The 15,424-nt window shown below is 54.0% G+C and overlaps 7 protein-coding genes across 7 annotated transcripts; 6 read left to right on the forward strand and 1 right to left on the reverse strand.

Moving 5' to 3' along the window:
- Positions 1-806: 806 nt before the first annotated feature.
- Positions 807-1,805, forward strand: N656DRAFT_802197 (uncharacterized protein; the record flags this gene model as incomplete). The annotated part of the gene is made up of 2 exons (XM_064818219.1): positions 807-1,239; positions 1,294-1,805. 2 exons carry the CDS (start codon positions 807-809, stop codon positions 1,803-1,805), a joined length of 945 nt encoding a protein of 314 aa, XP_064665492.1.
- A 2,420-nt stretch (positions 1,806-4,225) lies between these two features.
- On the forward strand, positions 4,226-4,927 carry N656DRAFT_772148 (uncharacterized protein; the record flags this gene model as incomplete). Its single annotated transcript, XM_064813906.1, has 2 exons — positions 4,226-4,682; positions 4,728-4,927. 2 exons carry the CDS (start codon positions 4,226-4,228, stop codon positions 4,925-4,927), a joined length of 657 nt encoding a protein of 218 aa, XP_064665493.1.
- A 3,372-nt stretch (positions 4,928-8,299) lies between these two features.
- Positions 8,300-9,439, forward strand: N656DRAFT_454668 (uncharacterized protein). Its single transcript, XM_064809700.1, has 2 exons — positions 8,300-8,420; positions 8,537-9,439. Exon 2 carries the CDS (start codon positions 8,703-8,705, stop codon positions 9,273-9,275), a length of 573 nt encoding a protein of 190 aa, XP_064665494.1. The 5' UTR covers positions 8,300-8,420; positions 8,537-8,702; the 3' UTR covers positions 9,276-9,439.
- A 196-nt stretch (positions 9,440-9,635) lies between these two features.
- On the forward strand, positions 9,636-10,646 carry N656DRAFT_719145 (uncharacterized protein; the record flags this gene model as incomplete). Its single annotated transcript, XM_064812343.1, has 2 exons — positions 9,636-9,822; positions 9,892-10,646. 2 exons carry the CDS (start codon positions 9,636-9,638, stop codon positions 10,644-10,646), a joined length of 942 nt encoding a protein of 313 aa, XP_064665495.1.
- A 12-nt stretch (positions 10,647-10,658) lies between these two features.
- Positions 10,659-12,479, reverse strand: N656DRAFT_784686 (uncharacterized protein). Its single transcript, XM_064816227.1, has 3 exons — positions 11,787-12,479; positions 11,422-11,724; positions 10,659-11,362 (listed from the first exon to the last, which is right to left on the reverse strand). The coding sequence occupies exons 1-3, from the start codon at positions 12,327-12,329 to the stop codon at positions 11,153-11,155; spliced, it is 1,056 nt and encodes a 351-aa protein (XP_064665496.1). The 5' UTR covers positions 12,330-12,479; the 3' UTR covers positions 10,659-11,152.
- A 57-nt stretch (positions 12,480-12,536) lies between these two features.
- On the forward strand, positions 12,537-13,595 carry N656DRAFT_454581 (uncharacterized protein). The gene is made up of 3 exons (XM_064809699.1): positions 12,537-13,016; positions 13,257-13,375; positions 13,458-13,595. Exons 1-3 carry the CDS (start codon positions 12,744-12,746, stop codon positions 13,462-13,464), a joined length of 399 nt encoding a protein of 132 aa, XP_064665497.1. The 5' UTR covers positions 12,537-12,743; the 3' UTR covers positions 13,465-13,595.
- N656DRAFT_784690 (uncharacterized protein) lies at positions 13,256-15,406 on the forward strand. Its single transcript, XM_064816228.1, has 4 exons — positions 13,256-13,375; positions 13,428-13,977; positions 14,059-14,214; positions 14,275-15,406. The coding sequence occupies exons 2-4, from the start codon at positions 13,726-13,728 to the stop codon at positions 14,974-14,976; spliced, it is 1,110 nt and encodes a 369-aa protein (XP_064665498.1). The 5' UTR covers positions 13,256-13,375; positions 13,428-13,725; the 3' UTR covers positions 14,977-15,406.
- Positions 15,407-15,424: the final 18 nt, after the last annotated feature.

Here is a 15,424-nt window from a genome sequence, read left to right on the forward strand (position 1 = left end):
CGACAATAGTATCGTCAGGCTCTACATTCACCTCGACTTTACGGATGCCCCCGAGACCCGTCGTGGAAGCAGACCCTCGACGTCATTAAAACTACTTCTTTCTCCGCTTTTCCCAGTATCTCTCATTAAGACAGCGGTCACTTCACAAAACAAGATTGCAAGCGGTGTTATCTCTCGAAGGGCATTACATCAGCTCGGATCCGGCCACATGAAGCAGTCGATCGAAGACGGAAGGGGAGGTTGTGTTAAAGCATATTCAACGTTTCTTGGCCCGTCGGCTGGGTCCTTGGCCACACCACTCAAATTCCAGGACGCCACACCCTTCGGCCACGACATACCCGGCAGCCTGTTTGGCATTTGCAGGTACGTTCAACTTTTGAAGAGGAGGGTGTGCCACGGATAAGGTTAGCGGCACGGTGGTGTGTGTGGGATAACCATGGGAATGGTTCATCCTGTCGGCATATGTCGTCGCCTGTTTCATCGACATGGCAATTTTCAAGTTCAGCGCACACATCCGCACCGCACTTGGATATGGAAGCGAGATGGAAGATGGTGTATATCAACCTAATTAACCCCGGTTGGGGGTTGGCAGAGGATGTTTGGAGTCTTTGTTTTCTCTCCTACCTGACTGAAGCCAGCCTTCTTCGATTCGTTCCCTCGTTGTAAGTTATCTTGGAGTCAAGAGGTAAGTAAGAGCAATACCCCCAAGTTCTGCGAGAATCTTGCTGACGTTTTGAAGCTGCGCTCTTTACACTCATTCTTTTACTAAGATCTAATTTTGGTTGCGGGTCGCACATTAATTCGCGATGAAGGCTGCTCTCCCCTTGCTGCTTTCTGCTACGCTGGCTTCGGCCCAGGCTGGCTTCAACACCTCTGCTGCTGCTAACAGCAGTGATGTCTCGAACATCCAGTTCAATGGCAATGGCGAATTCAATTTGGCAGACTTTAACCTTGGAGACCTGAACCTGAACGAGCTCGAGGCCGGCGGTCTGAATCTCGGCAACATTGATCTGGGCGACCAGGACGCTATTGCTGAAGCGATCCTGGCTATGCTCAACAACCTCTGCCTGGGTAACGCGTTGGACCTGAACAAAATCCTAAGCTTTGGGTTCAACAACGATGTCGACCTCTTCTTCCAGCTCGCCCAGCTGGAACAGTTAGAGCAGCTTGGGTTCTTGAACCTCGGAGGCATTCAGTCGCTGTTCAGCAAAGGCCTCGCCCTTGGGGGTTTCAATCTGGGTGAGTACTCTCAATCTTCGCAATGGCGATTCCTAGCTGACGATACCAACCCAGGCGTCTTCAAGCGGGAGATAGCCGAGGCCAGAAAGACCATGAAGCGGACCAAGCTGCGGCGTGGCCAGAAGATCAAGCGACAATGCCCGGAGTCAGGGATCGCACTGGGCGCGGCCGAGGAGAACACGTTTACCATTGCCACGTCGACGACAACGGCGGCGGCAGCGGCAGCAACAACAGAGGAAATAGCCTTCACCATTGCCACGGCAGATCCTGACGCCCCGGTAGCCTCGTCTGTTACCGTTGCCGCGGCTGCTACCACATCTGTGACCTCAGCTGCAAGCGTTGCTTCGGCTAGTTCCACTGCTTCTTCTGCTGCTGTCTCTGTCGCCCCTGCTGCTGGTGCTGCCGGTGCCAGTGCCGCATCCGCTGCCTCCACGTCTGCTGTTCCCGCCGCCGCCGCTTCTGCCGTGGCTGCTGCTCCTGCTGCTGCGGTTCCCGCGGCTGCTGCAACTTCTGCAGCAGCGGCCGGTGCCGGTGACGTGGAGAACCTCTCTGACCTCACACGCTAGAAGGGAGGCAGGGGTACGGATACGTCTGGGGAAGTTCAGCCTTGCTACATACTATAGCAGAGGTTACGGGGTTTCGCAGGGCTATAACGGGTACGGGGTTATGGCTTTGCCAATTTCAGTCACGTTCCGTATACATAGAGGACGGGAAAGACGGATGGCAACAAGGCAACACTGGGCAAAAGGCACGCTGGCAACCTGGTCGTTGTCGGGATACCCTGCCCTGCTCTGTACATTCGTGGCCTTGAGTCTTTATTATGGTGGTTACCAAGTGCTGGTGCCGCTTTTTCTGCCTTTCTATTCTTGTTTGTTTCACACTTGCATAGGGGCTCTTTTTGTAGCTATTCTTCTTTTTACCTTACACTACTGTTGCTGCACAAGAATTCGAGGAATATGGGATGGGATGAAACTGCAACTGATCATGAGGCGGCTATTTTTGGATTGACACACTACGTATGTTGCTGAGGGAGCGTAGCAACCCTAAAGCGTGGTGATGTTCTCAAAGTGATCTGAATCGTGGTTGGCCATAAGGCAACTTACCTAAGGCAGGCAAGAGCAGGCTGATGGCCGACTCGGTGCTCACTGCTCACAATGACTTCATCGTCGACCCCCAACTTCGTTCGGAAGCAGAGCAGTTCCGGCTGCTGCCAAGCCGTATCAATCAGGTGAAATTCCTCTGCTTCAGATGACAGTGCGTGCTTGATGCATGGACTGAAGTGCTTCACATCCACTTCTGCGACGTGATGCAAGTGCGGATCACAGCCCGGCATGAGCGCTCGGGCTTGAGTGTTGCAGTCGCACGGCTCCAACCGTTGAGATACCCAATCAGAATCGGCAAAACTGTCTTGGCAGCTCTTGGCCGTCTGGAGTCCCGTTCGGCACGGTCCCAGGCTGCATAGTGGGTCCCCAGGGTCCCGTCCAACGTCCGGTCTTTCAGCCTCTTGTAACCCCGGCCCTGTTCGGTAGATTTTAGCCAGACTACCCCAGAGTCCCAGACTTCAACGGTCATGTTCCGCAAACTCTTATTGGTCTCGTCAATCTGATGGCAGGATACGGAAAGTAAGCTTAACACGAACTGCCTACGTACTAGACTACTACGTAGTATGTGTGTGGACCGTGATGGTTGGTGGTACCTTACGCTGAAGGTCAGTGTAAGTTGCACATTGCTTCCCTGAAAGCTGTATTTTGCTCTCCCTCATAGGAAACGGCAGGAGAGCCCGGAGTTGATGACTCCTTAGACGTTGCTTCCTTCCGAAAGCCAGCTTGCTTGCCCAGGCTGCTTGCCACGCAGCTTCTAAACGCTCCTTCTACGCGAGACACGAACGGGAAGTGCTCTCATCCGAGTCCCTCGCTTTTCCTGTGTCTGTTTCTCTGTTTCCGCCTCTTAGTCGCCTAACTTTCCCGAAATCTGCCACTCTAGTTTTCTATAGACGCTTTGCTCTCTCGAAACACTGCGAAACAAACTGCTCATCCTCGACGTCGATCAGGGAAGACACATCTTGAGTGTTGATTCAGCCGAGATGTTAAACATTGTACGGTACTCGGAACATACTGCAGAAATGGCTCGGACCCGGGTATCCCCCTCCTGACCGCCCAACCCCCTGCTACAGAGTACCCAGGCTCAACTGATGTCCCAACCGAAGAGTCGGCCCACTGCTCAGGGCTGAACTGGGTCACCCGCCATCTTAACCTTGATGTTTCTCTTGGCATCGCCCTCAAGTGAGCTCGGCCATAGAAGGTTCCGTGCATGACGTCGCGGAAGGTCCAGAGTGCCTCCCAACCACGCAGCCTACGCTCCAGGAGGGCACATCATCGTCTCGGCGGTTTACTCACTCTCCTAACTGTTCCTGGACCCCCCACTAGGGTCTAGACACTCATCCCTTGTCCATGTCGTCTTACCTGTCTGTCCCAGTCCAAGTGACGCTTAACGCCCGACTCCTGACACGTACCGGATCACCGCTTGCCTCCCTTCCGAATATACGGTGCCTCCTTGAAATGCTTGGCGCGCGGCTCCGGCTTCTGTCATCTTGTGAGTTGTTTGCAGAGTTTGGCTCCTCTCGTCTGGATATAAGACGAGTCGCCATCCGGTTGTTCTGGCCCTTTTGTTTCCTCATCCCACATCTCCAGCTTCCAAGGCCCGGTCCACCATCTTCTTCAGTCATTCATTCTTCAGAGGTGAGTCCTACATCTCCCGAATGGGAGTTGAACAAGCAAACGCACAGGATTCGAAGTTGACATTCGACATTTTCCAGCTGTGCTCGTTGTTCGCTTCCACTCCTTCAGTTACTGAACATTCTTGAGGTATGTCCATGAGCAAGGGGGTTTGACCAAACAGTTGCTTACCAGCTGGCAGCTGTGCTCTTAACTCTAATCGTTTAATCCTTGTCTTCCACACGAGTCATTCACTCCAGATACCCAGCAAAATGAAGCCTGTTACTCTTATCGTCTCTGCCCTGGCCACTCTGGCCACCGCTGCCCCGACTGCCACTACTGAGGTCGACAAGCGTTCCTTCGCCTTTGATATCAACCAGTTCAATAACTTCAACAACTTCAAGCAGGTCAACCTGAACTACCTGCTCAACATCAACGCCCTGCAGCTCGGGCTCTTGGGCAACCTGGCCGATATCAACAACTTCAACATCCTGCAGTTCCAGGGTCTGTTCCAGTCTCAGGTCTTTGACATCCAGGCCCTTCTCCAGCTTCAATCGCTGCACACCCTTCTGCAATTCCACCAGCTCGGTGTCCTCAGCGGCTTCGATCTCGGCGCTGTCAACCTGCAGTTCCTCAACCTCGGCCTCCTCAACAACGTTGGTGTGCTCGACCTCCAGCAGTTCATCGCTCCCAACGTTGTCACCCAGGTCCAGTCGGTAGCATCCCAAGGTGAGTAATGATTTCCTTGCCTGCATCTTCTCTACAGGCCCAAAGACATCCATACATCCGCTCTCTCGGCAAAACGTGTGTATTCACACGAGACCCCAGCCCCGGTCTCCTTTGACCCCAACCTCGTTGCTTCGAACCCCGGTGTCGACACGTCGAACAACGCCGCTGGAAACAGCGGCGACACTTCGAATGTCGTCACCGCGGCCGAACAGGAGGCCCAGGAGGGGCGCGTCTCCCTCGACTAGGGAGTCCCCATCAAACGACGCTCGACAGATTCCGCCTGATGCTGTTTGCGCTTCATCCACAGCCATCCGGCAGCTTACTCGGATGAGATCGGATGGCTAATTCTGGTTTTCATGGTGTTTAAGTCCTCGTCGCCAAGGAATGAGCAAGAAAAGTCGCACCATCCCGTCGCATCCCAACCACCGCACCGACCAAGACAAGATAATTATGGAAGTGGCGTGATGGGGACAAGGAGCTAGTGCGATGACTGGCTGGTTTCTCTTTTCTATGGGGATGGGGATGGTTGAAATTAGATCTTGAGCAATGTGCCGGATCTCGAAGCGGCATCTTGTCAAGCCCAATCTCCTTTTCTAAGATGGTGAGACCGGGCGGTCAGCGGGGGAAGCTAGAGATAATCGTACACATATCCATCTCTGTTTCTACTACCGCACGCACCGCTTCTTGGTATGTTCTTCTTTTCTTTACTGATCTCGAGACTAGTATTTTCCTCGGTTTCTTAGCTTCAGTGTGTGCTTTCTCTCTATGCAGCGGTGTTGGCTGGGCAGTAGACGAGGAACTCTTCTTTTCTTTTCTTTTGTGGGAAGCGGAAAGAGAGCAGAACGGAATGAATGACTTGAAGTTGAGGATTATGTATGTGGCTGCGGTATTGGAGTGGTAGATGGTGGATAATCAACAGGATTGGTTTTCCTTGACAGTACTGCCAGCTGTGACTGTGATGAATGCCATGGTATCCAGTAGTATTCACCTGGGTCTGATATTACGCCTTCTACTCCGTACTACCACTAGACTTGCCGTGGGTAGTCTGCCCAAATGTGCTATACATCGTGGGTTGGAACTTGGAAGGTGATGGGAGGAGGACGGGAGGTAAAGGGGGGGGAAGGGGTCGTGTTTCTTCTTGTGGCTTTCCGGGACCAGGCCGTGTACTGCTGACGTTGGGCGTCGGATCGCCGCGGCAAGGAGGTAAGTGCCGGCAGGGTCTACAATACTCCAGGTGTGCGCGACGGATAAATATGGACATACATCCCTTACCTGAGCTTTTCGAGTGATCCCCATTGGTGCTGCTCTCCAAGTCTTCCAGTTCGCCTACTCGATCTCCGTGCCTGAAGAAGCTTACGAGCATATTATTTGGTTTGTAGGACTGTATTTCTCTTTTTGCTCAGATAGGACTTTCAAACTGGATGAGCTAATGTTTTACGGGTAGTCACACGACGCAAGAATATGGTGGCCATACGGTATTCAGTTCTAAGGAACCAAAGGCCAGCCTCCCTGGTGCCGAGACGGTGGCTAGCGTCTCGCTCTTGCTGCTATCCATCCTCAATGCCCACATATTGAGGAAAGTCCAGCCCGGCCTTACTGCTTCGCGCCAGTATAAACCCCACCCTCCCCCCCCTCCCCGTTGAATTTCAGATCGCAAATGCCCATGCTCTTCACGAATATGGCCCGCCGCGACTTCAACTATGTAAAAACATCCTCTGCTCGAGATGCAGCACATCTTGCCATGTACTTATTAGCGCGAATTGCTCTGCGCCTCTTGGGCGTTTGCCCTTTTCGCCTTGGATTGCCCCTGTGACCGCTGCTCACTTCTTCATGTGACTATATTCCTTGAGAAGATCTTGGACTCTCTACTCCTGGAAGCTACAATAGACAATACTATAAGTGCTATCTAGTGTAATATTAAATAGCGAGGTATTCGGTAGCGCCCGCGAGACGGTTGGCAGTCGAGTCCAAATACGTCTGCAACGATGCTGAAAGGTTCAGCAGAGCCGAGGTGACGTTGGTGGCAATGCCCACGAGCGAGGCATCAGGCGATGCCAAAGCCTCCCGTCCTGACCGGAAGCCACTTTTGCGGCTAGGGGTCGGTCTCACGACTTTGCGCCGTCGACCGTGTGGGAGGATCAGGTGTAGTTATGGAGAAGGTCGACGGGATTTTAGCGGATGATTTCTTTAGCGACGCCATAAACAATGCGTGCCCAGAGTTCCTGCGTTCTCAAGGAATGAATTCTGTATAGCTGACTATGGTGTGCTGGGTATTACATGATCTATAAGCATAGTGCATGATGAGAGACACTGTATAGAAGTGCTTGGGTCTGGGACTCTGGGTGTCACAGAAAAGGGGTAAAGGGGGAAGCAGGGTTAGGGTCTAATTGCAGGACTCATGGTTAAGTGAGTCGCGATCCCTAGCAATGGCAGCTTCAGATGATCGGCTGGGAGTTGTCTCGCCGCGAGAGGACGGGATGAACAGCGAAGACCTTACCGGTTAGAAAAGAGTTTTAACCTTTTCTACCTAATAGCAGCATTCCGCCCCTAGTAAAGCAGACCAGCCATTGTTTTGGCAAGTGTAGCGGACACTGCCACAAGCCACAAGCCAAGCTTGCAGTGCGAGAACAATGGACGAACAGCTCAGCCATTCGAAGTCCCGGCTCGCTCCCGCGGGATTGGGCGCTCTATCCCGGTGCCGCGCTGCGGGGCCGCAGCCGAGCATCGGAACAAAGTTACGGCACCAAACGACGGTGCTGGTCTCTCTTGTTTCTCTTGCTTCAAGTTCCCGACCTTCAGCCCTGCTGAGTGTATTGAACCAGTTCTATCTTAGGCTGCGGCCGTGCGGCCGTTCGGCAGTATGCACCCCACAAAGAAAGCTTGTCAGACTAGCACAATGTGCTGCAAGTAATGTCGAGCCGCGATTGACGTGATCTCGGCTCCCAGTCTCGCATGCTGTCTGCCGGATTCCTTGTATTCCTTTCGGAGAGCACCTCAGGTTTTAGCCGGGCAAGTCCCGAGCAACCGAGCAGTGGTTCAAGTTGTGCAGGTTGTACTCTGTATGCATCCCGTTAACCCGGGTTGTTAGCGGGAAGCAATTCCTCGTTTGGCGGTCGAGACTGGGCTGGATGTGCCTAAGGGTGATGTTACGTGACGCAGGTCGGATGAGTTCGAAGGTGCTTTAACAGGATCGGACAACTTCCCTAGGATACCGTACTTGGTCTGTTGAGCTGCAGAGAAGGGAGGTTGACTCCAGCGGGTGTCACGGACCTGGATCTGGCCTGGAAACGCCCGCCGTTGTTGGGGATGCTTCCAGATTTTGATCCGCATCGGAATGGTCTCTCATTCTGTCATGTGTGGATTTGTGAACATGCAATGAAGATTGAGAAAACATGCGTGCTCAGTGCTCACGGTGCTGGATAGAGAGCCTCGGTCAGGGGCTTTTTACAGCCAGCCTAGCCTAACTTTAACTGGCATGTCTCTGTTAGCGCAGGGCTGCCTGGCTGCTTGCCTTTCCGCCCAGACTCCGCAACCGTTCCCCGTTGAAGGAACATGTTTGACCGCTGTTCTGCCCCTCTCTGAAATCGGGTATCAGCTCTTGTTTTGGTTTTCTATTTCCAATTGAATCAGGTAAGGAGAAAGATCAGGTCAGAGTGACTGATAAATTCTGCCTTGAGTCTCCAGGCCGATTTGCAGAGTGTTTTCCCCACCTGGATGCTGGACCCAACTCCTAAGGATGTATGTACAGTACAGTACAGTACCTGGTGCCGTCCGTGCGCCCTGCGTAGAGTGTCGGGTGCTGTACTGTAGTGTGTATGTATTGTATTCCGTAGATGCGCTAATGTTCCGAGCAGCAGTGCAGCACAGGGACAGCCCCACAGGGTTATTCTCTTCATCCAGATTGCGCAGTCGTCAGCACAGCGGTTTAGCCAACTCCAACACTCCACTGCCGCAGCCGGTAATGTCATTCTCGCGTCTAATTCACGCGAGACTTGATACGGAGGTTGCGCCAGCTGAGGTATGTATGAAATTTCTATGCAGGATTTTCTGACTGATCGAGCTAAGGCAGCCCGGTCTCCTTCGCCCAACGATGAAGCCCCAGCACATCCACTGCTGCGGCCAACAGCTGGATGCCCAAAATGGCAGGGTTGTCCCCGCGGCTGCGGGCGTGTTATGGATGGTGCATTGCGAGAGATGCCGGCCATGGTAGACACTTATAATGCCAGCACTTTGTCTTTCTTTCTTCACCTGGGATGCCCTCTTCTGTCTCTTCAATCAGATTCACACCCAAAGCGGAAGGCATTGGTGCCAGCATCGGCCGCAGAGGACGAGTCAACGTGGACAAAGGAGTTCAGCACTGTACCGGCGGTACTTCGTACATACACACATGCACACATTCGAGTCGAGACTATCGACACCGCAAATCCATCTGATCTGAGGTGGCCCCAGCCCAGGTTGTTTCCCAGTGGCTTGGCGTTTCTTCGACCCACATCGCTCGAATATCTGACGAGCGCCATCGCTGAGCGTCTCGTACTCGGTCTCCACCACCTTACCTTACCCCCCGGCCTCCTTTTGTTCAGGTACTCTTTATGAAGGAGCACAACCTCCATTGACTGATGCTTCGATCTTCATTCTCTCCGCTGTTCAAATAGTCCACAGCTACCGCCCTTTCCGCACCGTGACGCTTTCAGCTTCCTCCGCTTCGGCGCAGGCTTGCGTGTTACTCGAAAGCTCGTGTTCGGCCCTTCCCTGGTCTGGACCCATATTATTCCACCCGGCACCCCGCGAACCGTTTGCGAAGAGACTGCCAACAAGGACTGCCGACCCCCGTCCTGCCGATATGAGCGGCTCTCCCGCCTACACCTCGGAACTGTTGCTTGTTGGACGTACTGGCAACCGACGGCCCAGGGTCATTACTCCATGAACCGGATCGCCGCAACAGAACACGCAACAATGCCAGCAACACATTCTCCAGATTACTGGGACGACGAGTTCGACTTGGATGAGGAGTATTTTTCACGCACATACAAGCCGCTATCGAACCTTCCCACGCCTCCTCCCTCATCACGCGACTCGCTGGCCACTCAGAGTCCCAGGTCCTCCCTGGAAGATGGAGGGCTTCTCGATTCAGCCTTGTTAGGTTAGTTTGGAGCCCGCCCTTGCATCATTTATGACGCCTTTGGTTTCGCTAACACGCGCTTCTTCACAGGCCCCGCGGTCCATTTGGTCAATCTAATCCCACCCGCGGCTTCACTAGCAGTGCCGTCTGTTTCGCTCGTTCATGAGATGCTTGTCCGCTCCGGTCTGCCCATGGATGCCATTGCCCTTGCCGTGTGTATCATGGACTCGCTCAGCTCCAAGTTCTCGCTGAATTGGCGACTAGTTTGCCCCCTGGCGCAACGCGAGGCTGCTAACGAGCAGTCGAAGCGCCATACGCTCCCTGCGAGCCCCGTGTGCACTACCCAGCTGCTGCACATCGACTCGGTCAACCCAGAAGTCATTGTCCTGGCGGCGCTCATCATTTCAGCCAAGTTTCTAGAGGATTGCCAGGAACGCACGCAGTACTACCGCTCAGCGTGGGGGAAGGACATGTGGACGTGCGACCAGATTAATGCCACGGAAAGGTGCATTATGGAGAGCCTGGGATACCGGATTCTGCCGCTGTGGGATGCAGCTCTCATTGGCGACGCACTCAACGACATGCAACGTGCCGGGAGACACGCAGCGCTTGCGCCGCAACCCAGGAATGGGGAGCATCACAAGCGCTCCGCAAGCTCGGGCGAGGCCTTGTCAGGCCATGTTCTGCCGCCGACACCGGCAGAAACGCCGATGTGGGGGACAGGCCGTCTCCCATACTCCAACCAGGAAGACCTCAGAGCGGGATTCGGCGGCGACCAGATTGCTTGCTCAGCGTTGGCCTTGCCCCCACGTGCGAAGAGAAAGGGGGTGACGAGGTCTGGATGAACGACCGACAGGCTTGTACTTGCGGGAGTTAGAATACCACTTGTTCTTCTTGGGTCGATGCCGGTCCCCAGATTATCACCATCAAACTTCGTATCGGCTACATCTTTCCTTTTGCATCTATCATACCAAGGGCACTTGCATCGCGGACAATTTGGCATTGGACAAGGATTGTGGATACGGTACCTGGGATGCATCTGCTTTTTCGGCGCGTTGGGCGTTGCTCGTTTGTTCTACTACAACAGCGGAGGAGTCAGGCGAATTATCTCGGCGCAGAGGGCTACAAGGTCAGGTGGATGCAGAGCTGGAGTGAGCCGGAAAACCGTTCTTGAATCTTGTTGTCTAGATGTGCACCGCACATACTTTTAGAGCCTCATACCTGACTGATTGTTTTGTCTAATAACAGATACATTGCCATTTTCAACTTGGAAGTACAAGTCGGGACGAAAGCGATTTCAATTTCAAGTGAGAGCAAGTGTTGAAGTCATCGGACGGTTTAACGTCTCTGATTACTCGCTGTTGCTCGTATGTTGTTGAGACGCAACGGACTTTAGCGGGACTGCATTCCGTGTAGAGTCACTGTTCGGCTTCCACAGAATTGCGTCGCCCAGCCGGTCTGCAGTCAGCCCGGCCCTCCCTGGGTTTCTCATGCCGGCCTCGACCTGCCGCTGGTACGACACGTTACGGAGCCTGTCGTGCTCAAAGGGTGTAAGACGGAGCTTAGGAGCCGTTAGCAAAACGCCGTCAGGTTCCACAAGATTCGGAAAAGAAAACTTACGTATACCTCAACGCCAACCGCATGAAGAAACAATGCTAACCACGTGGCCGGGCCGAACGAAAGACCCAACGTCGCGCCGGCTGTCATGGCGCTAGAATTCATGGTTGCCTTGATCAAAGTGGGCTTGTACGGGTCCTCGCCAGAGTAAAATGCCTCGCAGTCAGGATACAATTCTCGCGTGCTGGCCTCCCCGAGCGTGTAGTTCACCTGGGCGCACTGGCGGACGGCCCAGTACCCGCCCGTCTCGCTGATGATGGTGGCCATGATGATCATGATGATCCGGAGGGTGATGATCGAAGAGGCCTGGATATGTTAGTAACAAGATACCAGAGGACTAATACACACAGCAGGCAAAAGGGACGTACGTAGAACCACCCCCTGAGCATCCAGGCCCGGTGCTGTTCCAGCTGGAGCCTCTTGATGTTGATGTATCCCAACGCCAAGCTCACAACGAACATGATTCCCATGAGGCCAAGGCCCAGCTGCGTGTCGAGCCCGCCCCCGAAGGCGTTTCTCATGGACATGAAGGCGCCGACTGTGCCGACTAGCGACAGGGCGAGGATAACATAGCCGTTCAGCCTGTGGATGAGGATAAACTTGTGTCGGATGGCCGGTACGAACTGGAAGACGACCAGGAACCCAGCCGGAAGGATGGTCGCCAGGTGCATCAGCAACCCTATCTCGGCTATTCCTCGTGTGTAAAAGTAGCACTCGCCGACTCCGGGATCGCCGCAGAAGATGCCGTAGTAGTCGAGGTACTGGAGGCGTGCGAGGGTAAATCCCATCAGGGCTCCGGCGAAGATGAAGAAGAGGACAAAGTTGTAGCCCTTGGAGAAGCCGATGGGGTTGTAGACCTTGCGGGCAGCTGCAACGAAGGCGTTGGCCGGCGGGCGGGTGGGCTTGACCATGGTGATGGTGTATTCGATGCTTTGGTAAGGAGAAGCAACTGGAAATGAGAGTCTAGGGATATGACCCGAGAATGAGGAGACCGATGACTCGGATCAGATTGGCGAGCAGAAGATGGGTCAAGGACTCACGGGTGCATCCTCTCCGGGTCTTATATCTCAGCTTGTACCGCAATGTCAGACAACTACCTCTACCGATAAACCTGACCGTCCTGGCGCGATTCATACCGCTCCACGGGTCCCAGCCGAACCATCCTCTCTGCCTTGATGGCATGATGCTTGAACTGACCCACCATATTGGACTGTACACGTACACGTCGGCGTCATTTGCGCTAGTAGTGTAGCTGCTTGATAATTGGAAGACTTAGGCGATCCCTGGGCCTCCTCAGCCTCGTCTCTTGCAGCGACCAACGGCGCATGTCGGGATCAAAGAACGACGGCCTACCAGCGCGTCCATACGCAATCCGCGCATCCCATTCCAGGTTCCCCAGAAGAGATTACTCATCACGAAGTTGTCGCATCGATTTATTTTCCGCTGGAACACGCTCGACCCTCGGGGTTTCGCATTCGCTTAACCGTAGGGCTGAGTCGGCTGACACCTCCCGTTCGAGCCTCCCTCAATTGAGTCCCGATTGGCTCCCGCGCAGAATGCCTCCCGATCGGGAAGCACAGGAGGATCAGGTACATCAGGTACCAAGCCCCATCAAGCCCCATTCATTCCCTCCGCGACGACTCCAGAGCCGTGCTTACATGCATGGTCCAAATGGTCGGGTCGTGAATCGTATATGTCGGCTCCCGAGTTCCGACCTTGGTCGCACTTGCCTTGTTCCCATCCAGTTCTGCTTTGGGAAGCAATTCGCGCCGTGTCCAGGTGTCCTTCGATGCGCCAAGTCGCCAACAATCTGTCATTTTGTTGACCTGTTACCGAAGTCTGGAACAGGGCGAGTGACGCGAGTCGCAACTAGCAAAGGAACTAAGGTAGAGGAATGGTGGGCGTTCCCGGGCGGTCCAAAAGTTGCGGGACGTGCAGGAGGAGGAAGAAGGGGAAAGTAAGTTCTCTCAGCTCTCTCCTTTCCATGTCTGTATCTGAGTTTCCAGTAGAGTAACCACAAGTTTTAATTGAATGATGAGCCGATAGTGTGACCGGAAACGCCCTTCTTGCAGCCAGTGTCTCCAGAAGGGGTTCAAGTGCGATGGCTATGGCCGCGAGACCATCTTTCTGAATACAACATCATCGGGAAAGGTTCAGCAGTACCACGTCAAATGCCCTGCTAAGGATACTACAGTTCCCAATTCCAACCCCACCGAGGCCCTTGCCTGTGCGGCCTACGAGGAATTCTACCTCGGTGCCTTCTGGCACAGGTACCTTCCCGAATCCCGCGAGTTTCCCTCATGCGCGATGCCCTACACCAACGGCGGCTGGACGGTCGCCGTGCCAAAGCTGTACAACTCCTCGCCTGTGATCCGAAGGATCATGCTTGCCGTGTGTCGGACTATGGAGGGACAGGCGTCGGGGAGGGAGAGGGATAGGGAGGAGGGCTTGAGGTATTACACCTCATCTCTTTCGACGATGGCGGGGGCGCTGAGGAATCCAGGGAAGGTGGATCATGCGGTGCTTGTCGTTGCGGCGAGGCTGTTTAGTATGTATGAGGTGAGTGTTTTGCCAATGTTGAATTGTGGAACTGCTATCTCCAAATGCAGTCGAGACTCTGTCTTATTTGCATCACGGCAGGTTCATTGCGGCCACAACTCCCTTGACCTGCTGGCCCAAGCAGAAAACTGGCGGAAGCATATCCAAGGCGAACTCGCCCTCATCATGAGTCGGCCGCCTGAAACTTACGCTTCGGGGTACCTGCATCAGTTATGGGTTGACGGGAGGCTTCATCTTGTGAGATTCTCCCAACATATCATGACTCCAAGTGTTGCTGACCCACCCTCAAACCCCCAGGCAAGCTGCTTCCTACAGATGCGGAAGAGGGCACCCATGAGTGACCGTGACTGGATGACCATCCCCTGGCAAACGATCCCCAAGACACCAAAGGATCTCCTAGTCGACATTCTCATTGCGACAACCGGACTTCTTGAGGACTATGACATCCTAGGAGCACAAAAAGACCCCAATCTGTACGAAGCTCTCCGTCAAGAGCTGGTCCAAACCTGCTGGCGACTGGACGCCGAGCTTGCCCTCTGGGTCAACACAGCCCACTTCGGGGACGCCAACCGCGCGCTAGAAGTCTTGAATGCACCCTTCTCCATAGACGTACTTGCCGCGGCGCACATCATGTCTATATACTGGTGCGCCTGCATCGTTACGTACAGCACCCTCCGCGATCTCCTCTCTCCATCTGAAATTGCACGGCTGCCGCCATATACGGACCCACGGACCTACTTTCGAAGCATAGCAGACGTCGTGACGGTCATGCTGCATCCGTCGTCGGGCATCTTCGGCGCACAACTGACCTACTTCCCAGCGGTCATTGTGATGGCTTACATCAGGCCTGTAGGGGGCGGCGACGAGGCAGAGGCAATCATCTTTAATGCATATAGGAGAGCTGGTAAAGATGAAATCGTGGAATCATTCTTGACTAGTTTGAGGGAGCAGGAGATGTCACGGTCGTCAGGGACTCTGGGCTTAGCCCCTTTGAAATGAGGGTTGGGACTTGGGACATGAGTTCATTCAAACCCCCCCGCGACCACCAGCAAATGAGCCATCGACTCAGCTGTTCCAATTCTCCGAGACAAAGATCATGTCCACAGTCCTAGGCTCTCCGATGGAGCTATGCCTACTAACGTCTGGTGCCCACGCTTTATGTTTATATACGTAAGTGACCGTGGAGTTGCTAGAAGTCCCGTACTTGGTGTACTTCGTGCCCCGCTGCCTAATGCCCAGAATCTGGGCGTTGGACACGCCGACGGTGCTGCCTGAGATGATGCTGACGGCTGGCGCCGGTGAAGGTGATTGAGCTAAAGTTGGCTAGGGGCATGAGCGTGCTGTTGGACTTAAAGTCCTCTATAATTTACTTGGTGTTGGAGTATAGCTTGGCGTTGGTATTATGTAATATAGATATCGCCTGCCGGAGGCATGTGCAAATCGCCCA

The sequence above is a fragment of the Canariomyces notabilis genome (genome assembly GCF_033297395.1).
Source record: "Canariomyces notabilis strain CBS 508.74 unplaced genomic scaffold N656scaffold_36, whole genome shotgun sequence".
Lineage (NCBI taxonomy): Eukaryota > Fungi > Ascomycota > Sordariomycetes > Sordariales > Chaetomiaceae > Canariomyces > Canariomyces notabilis.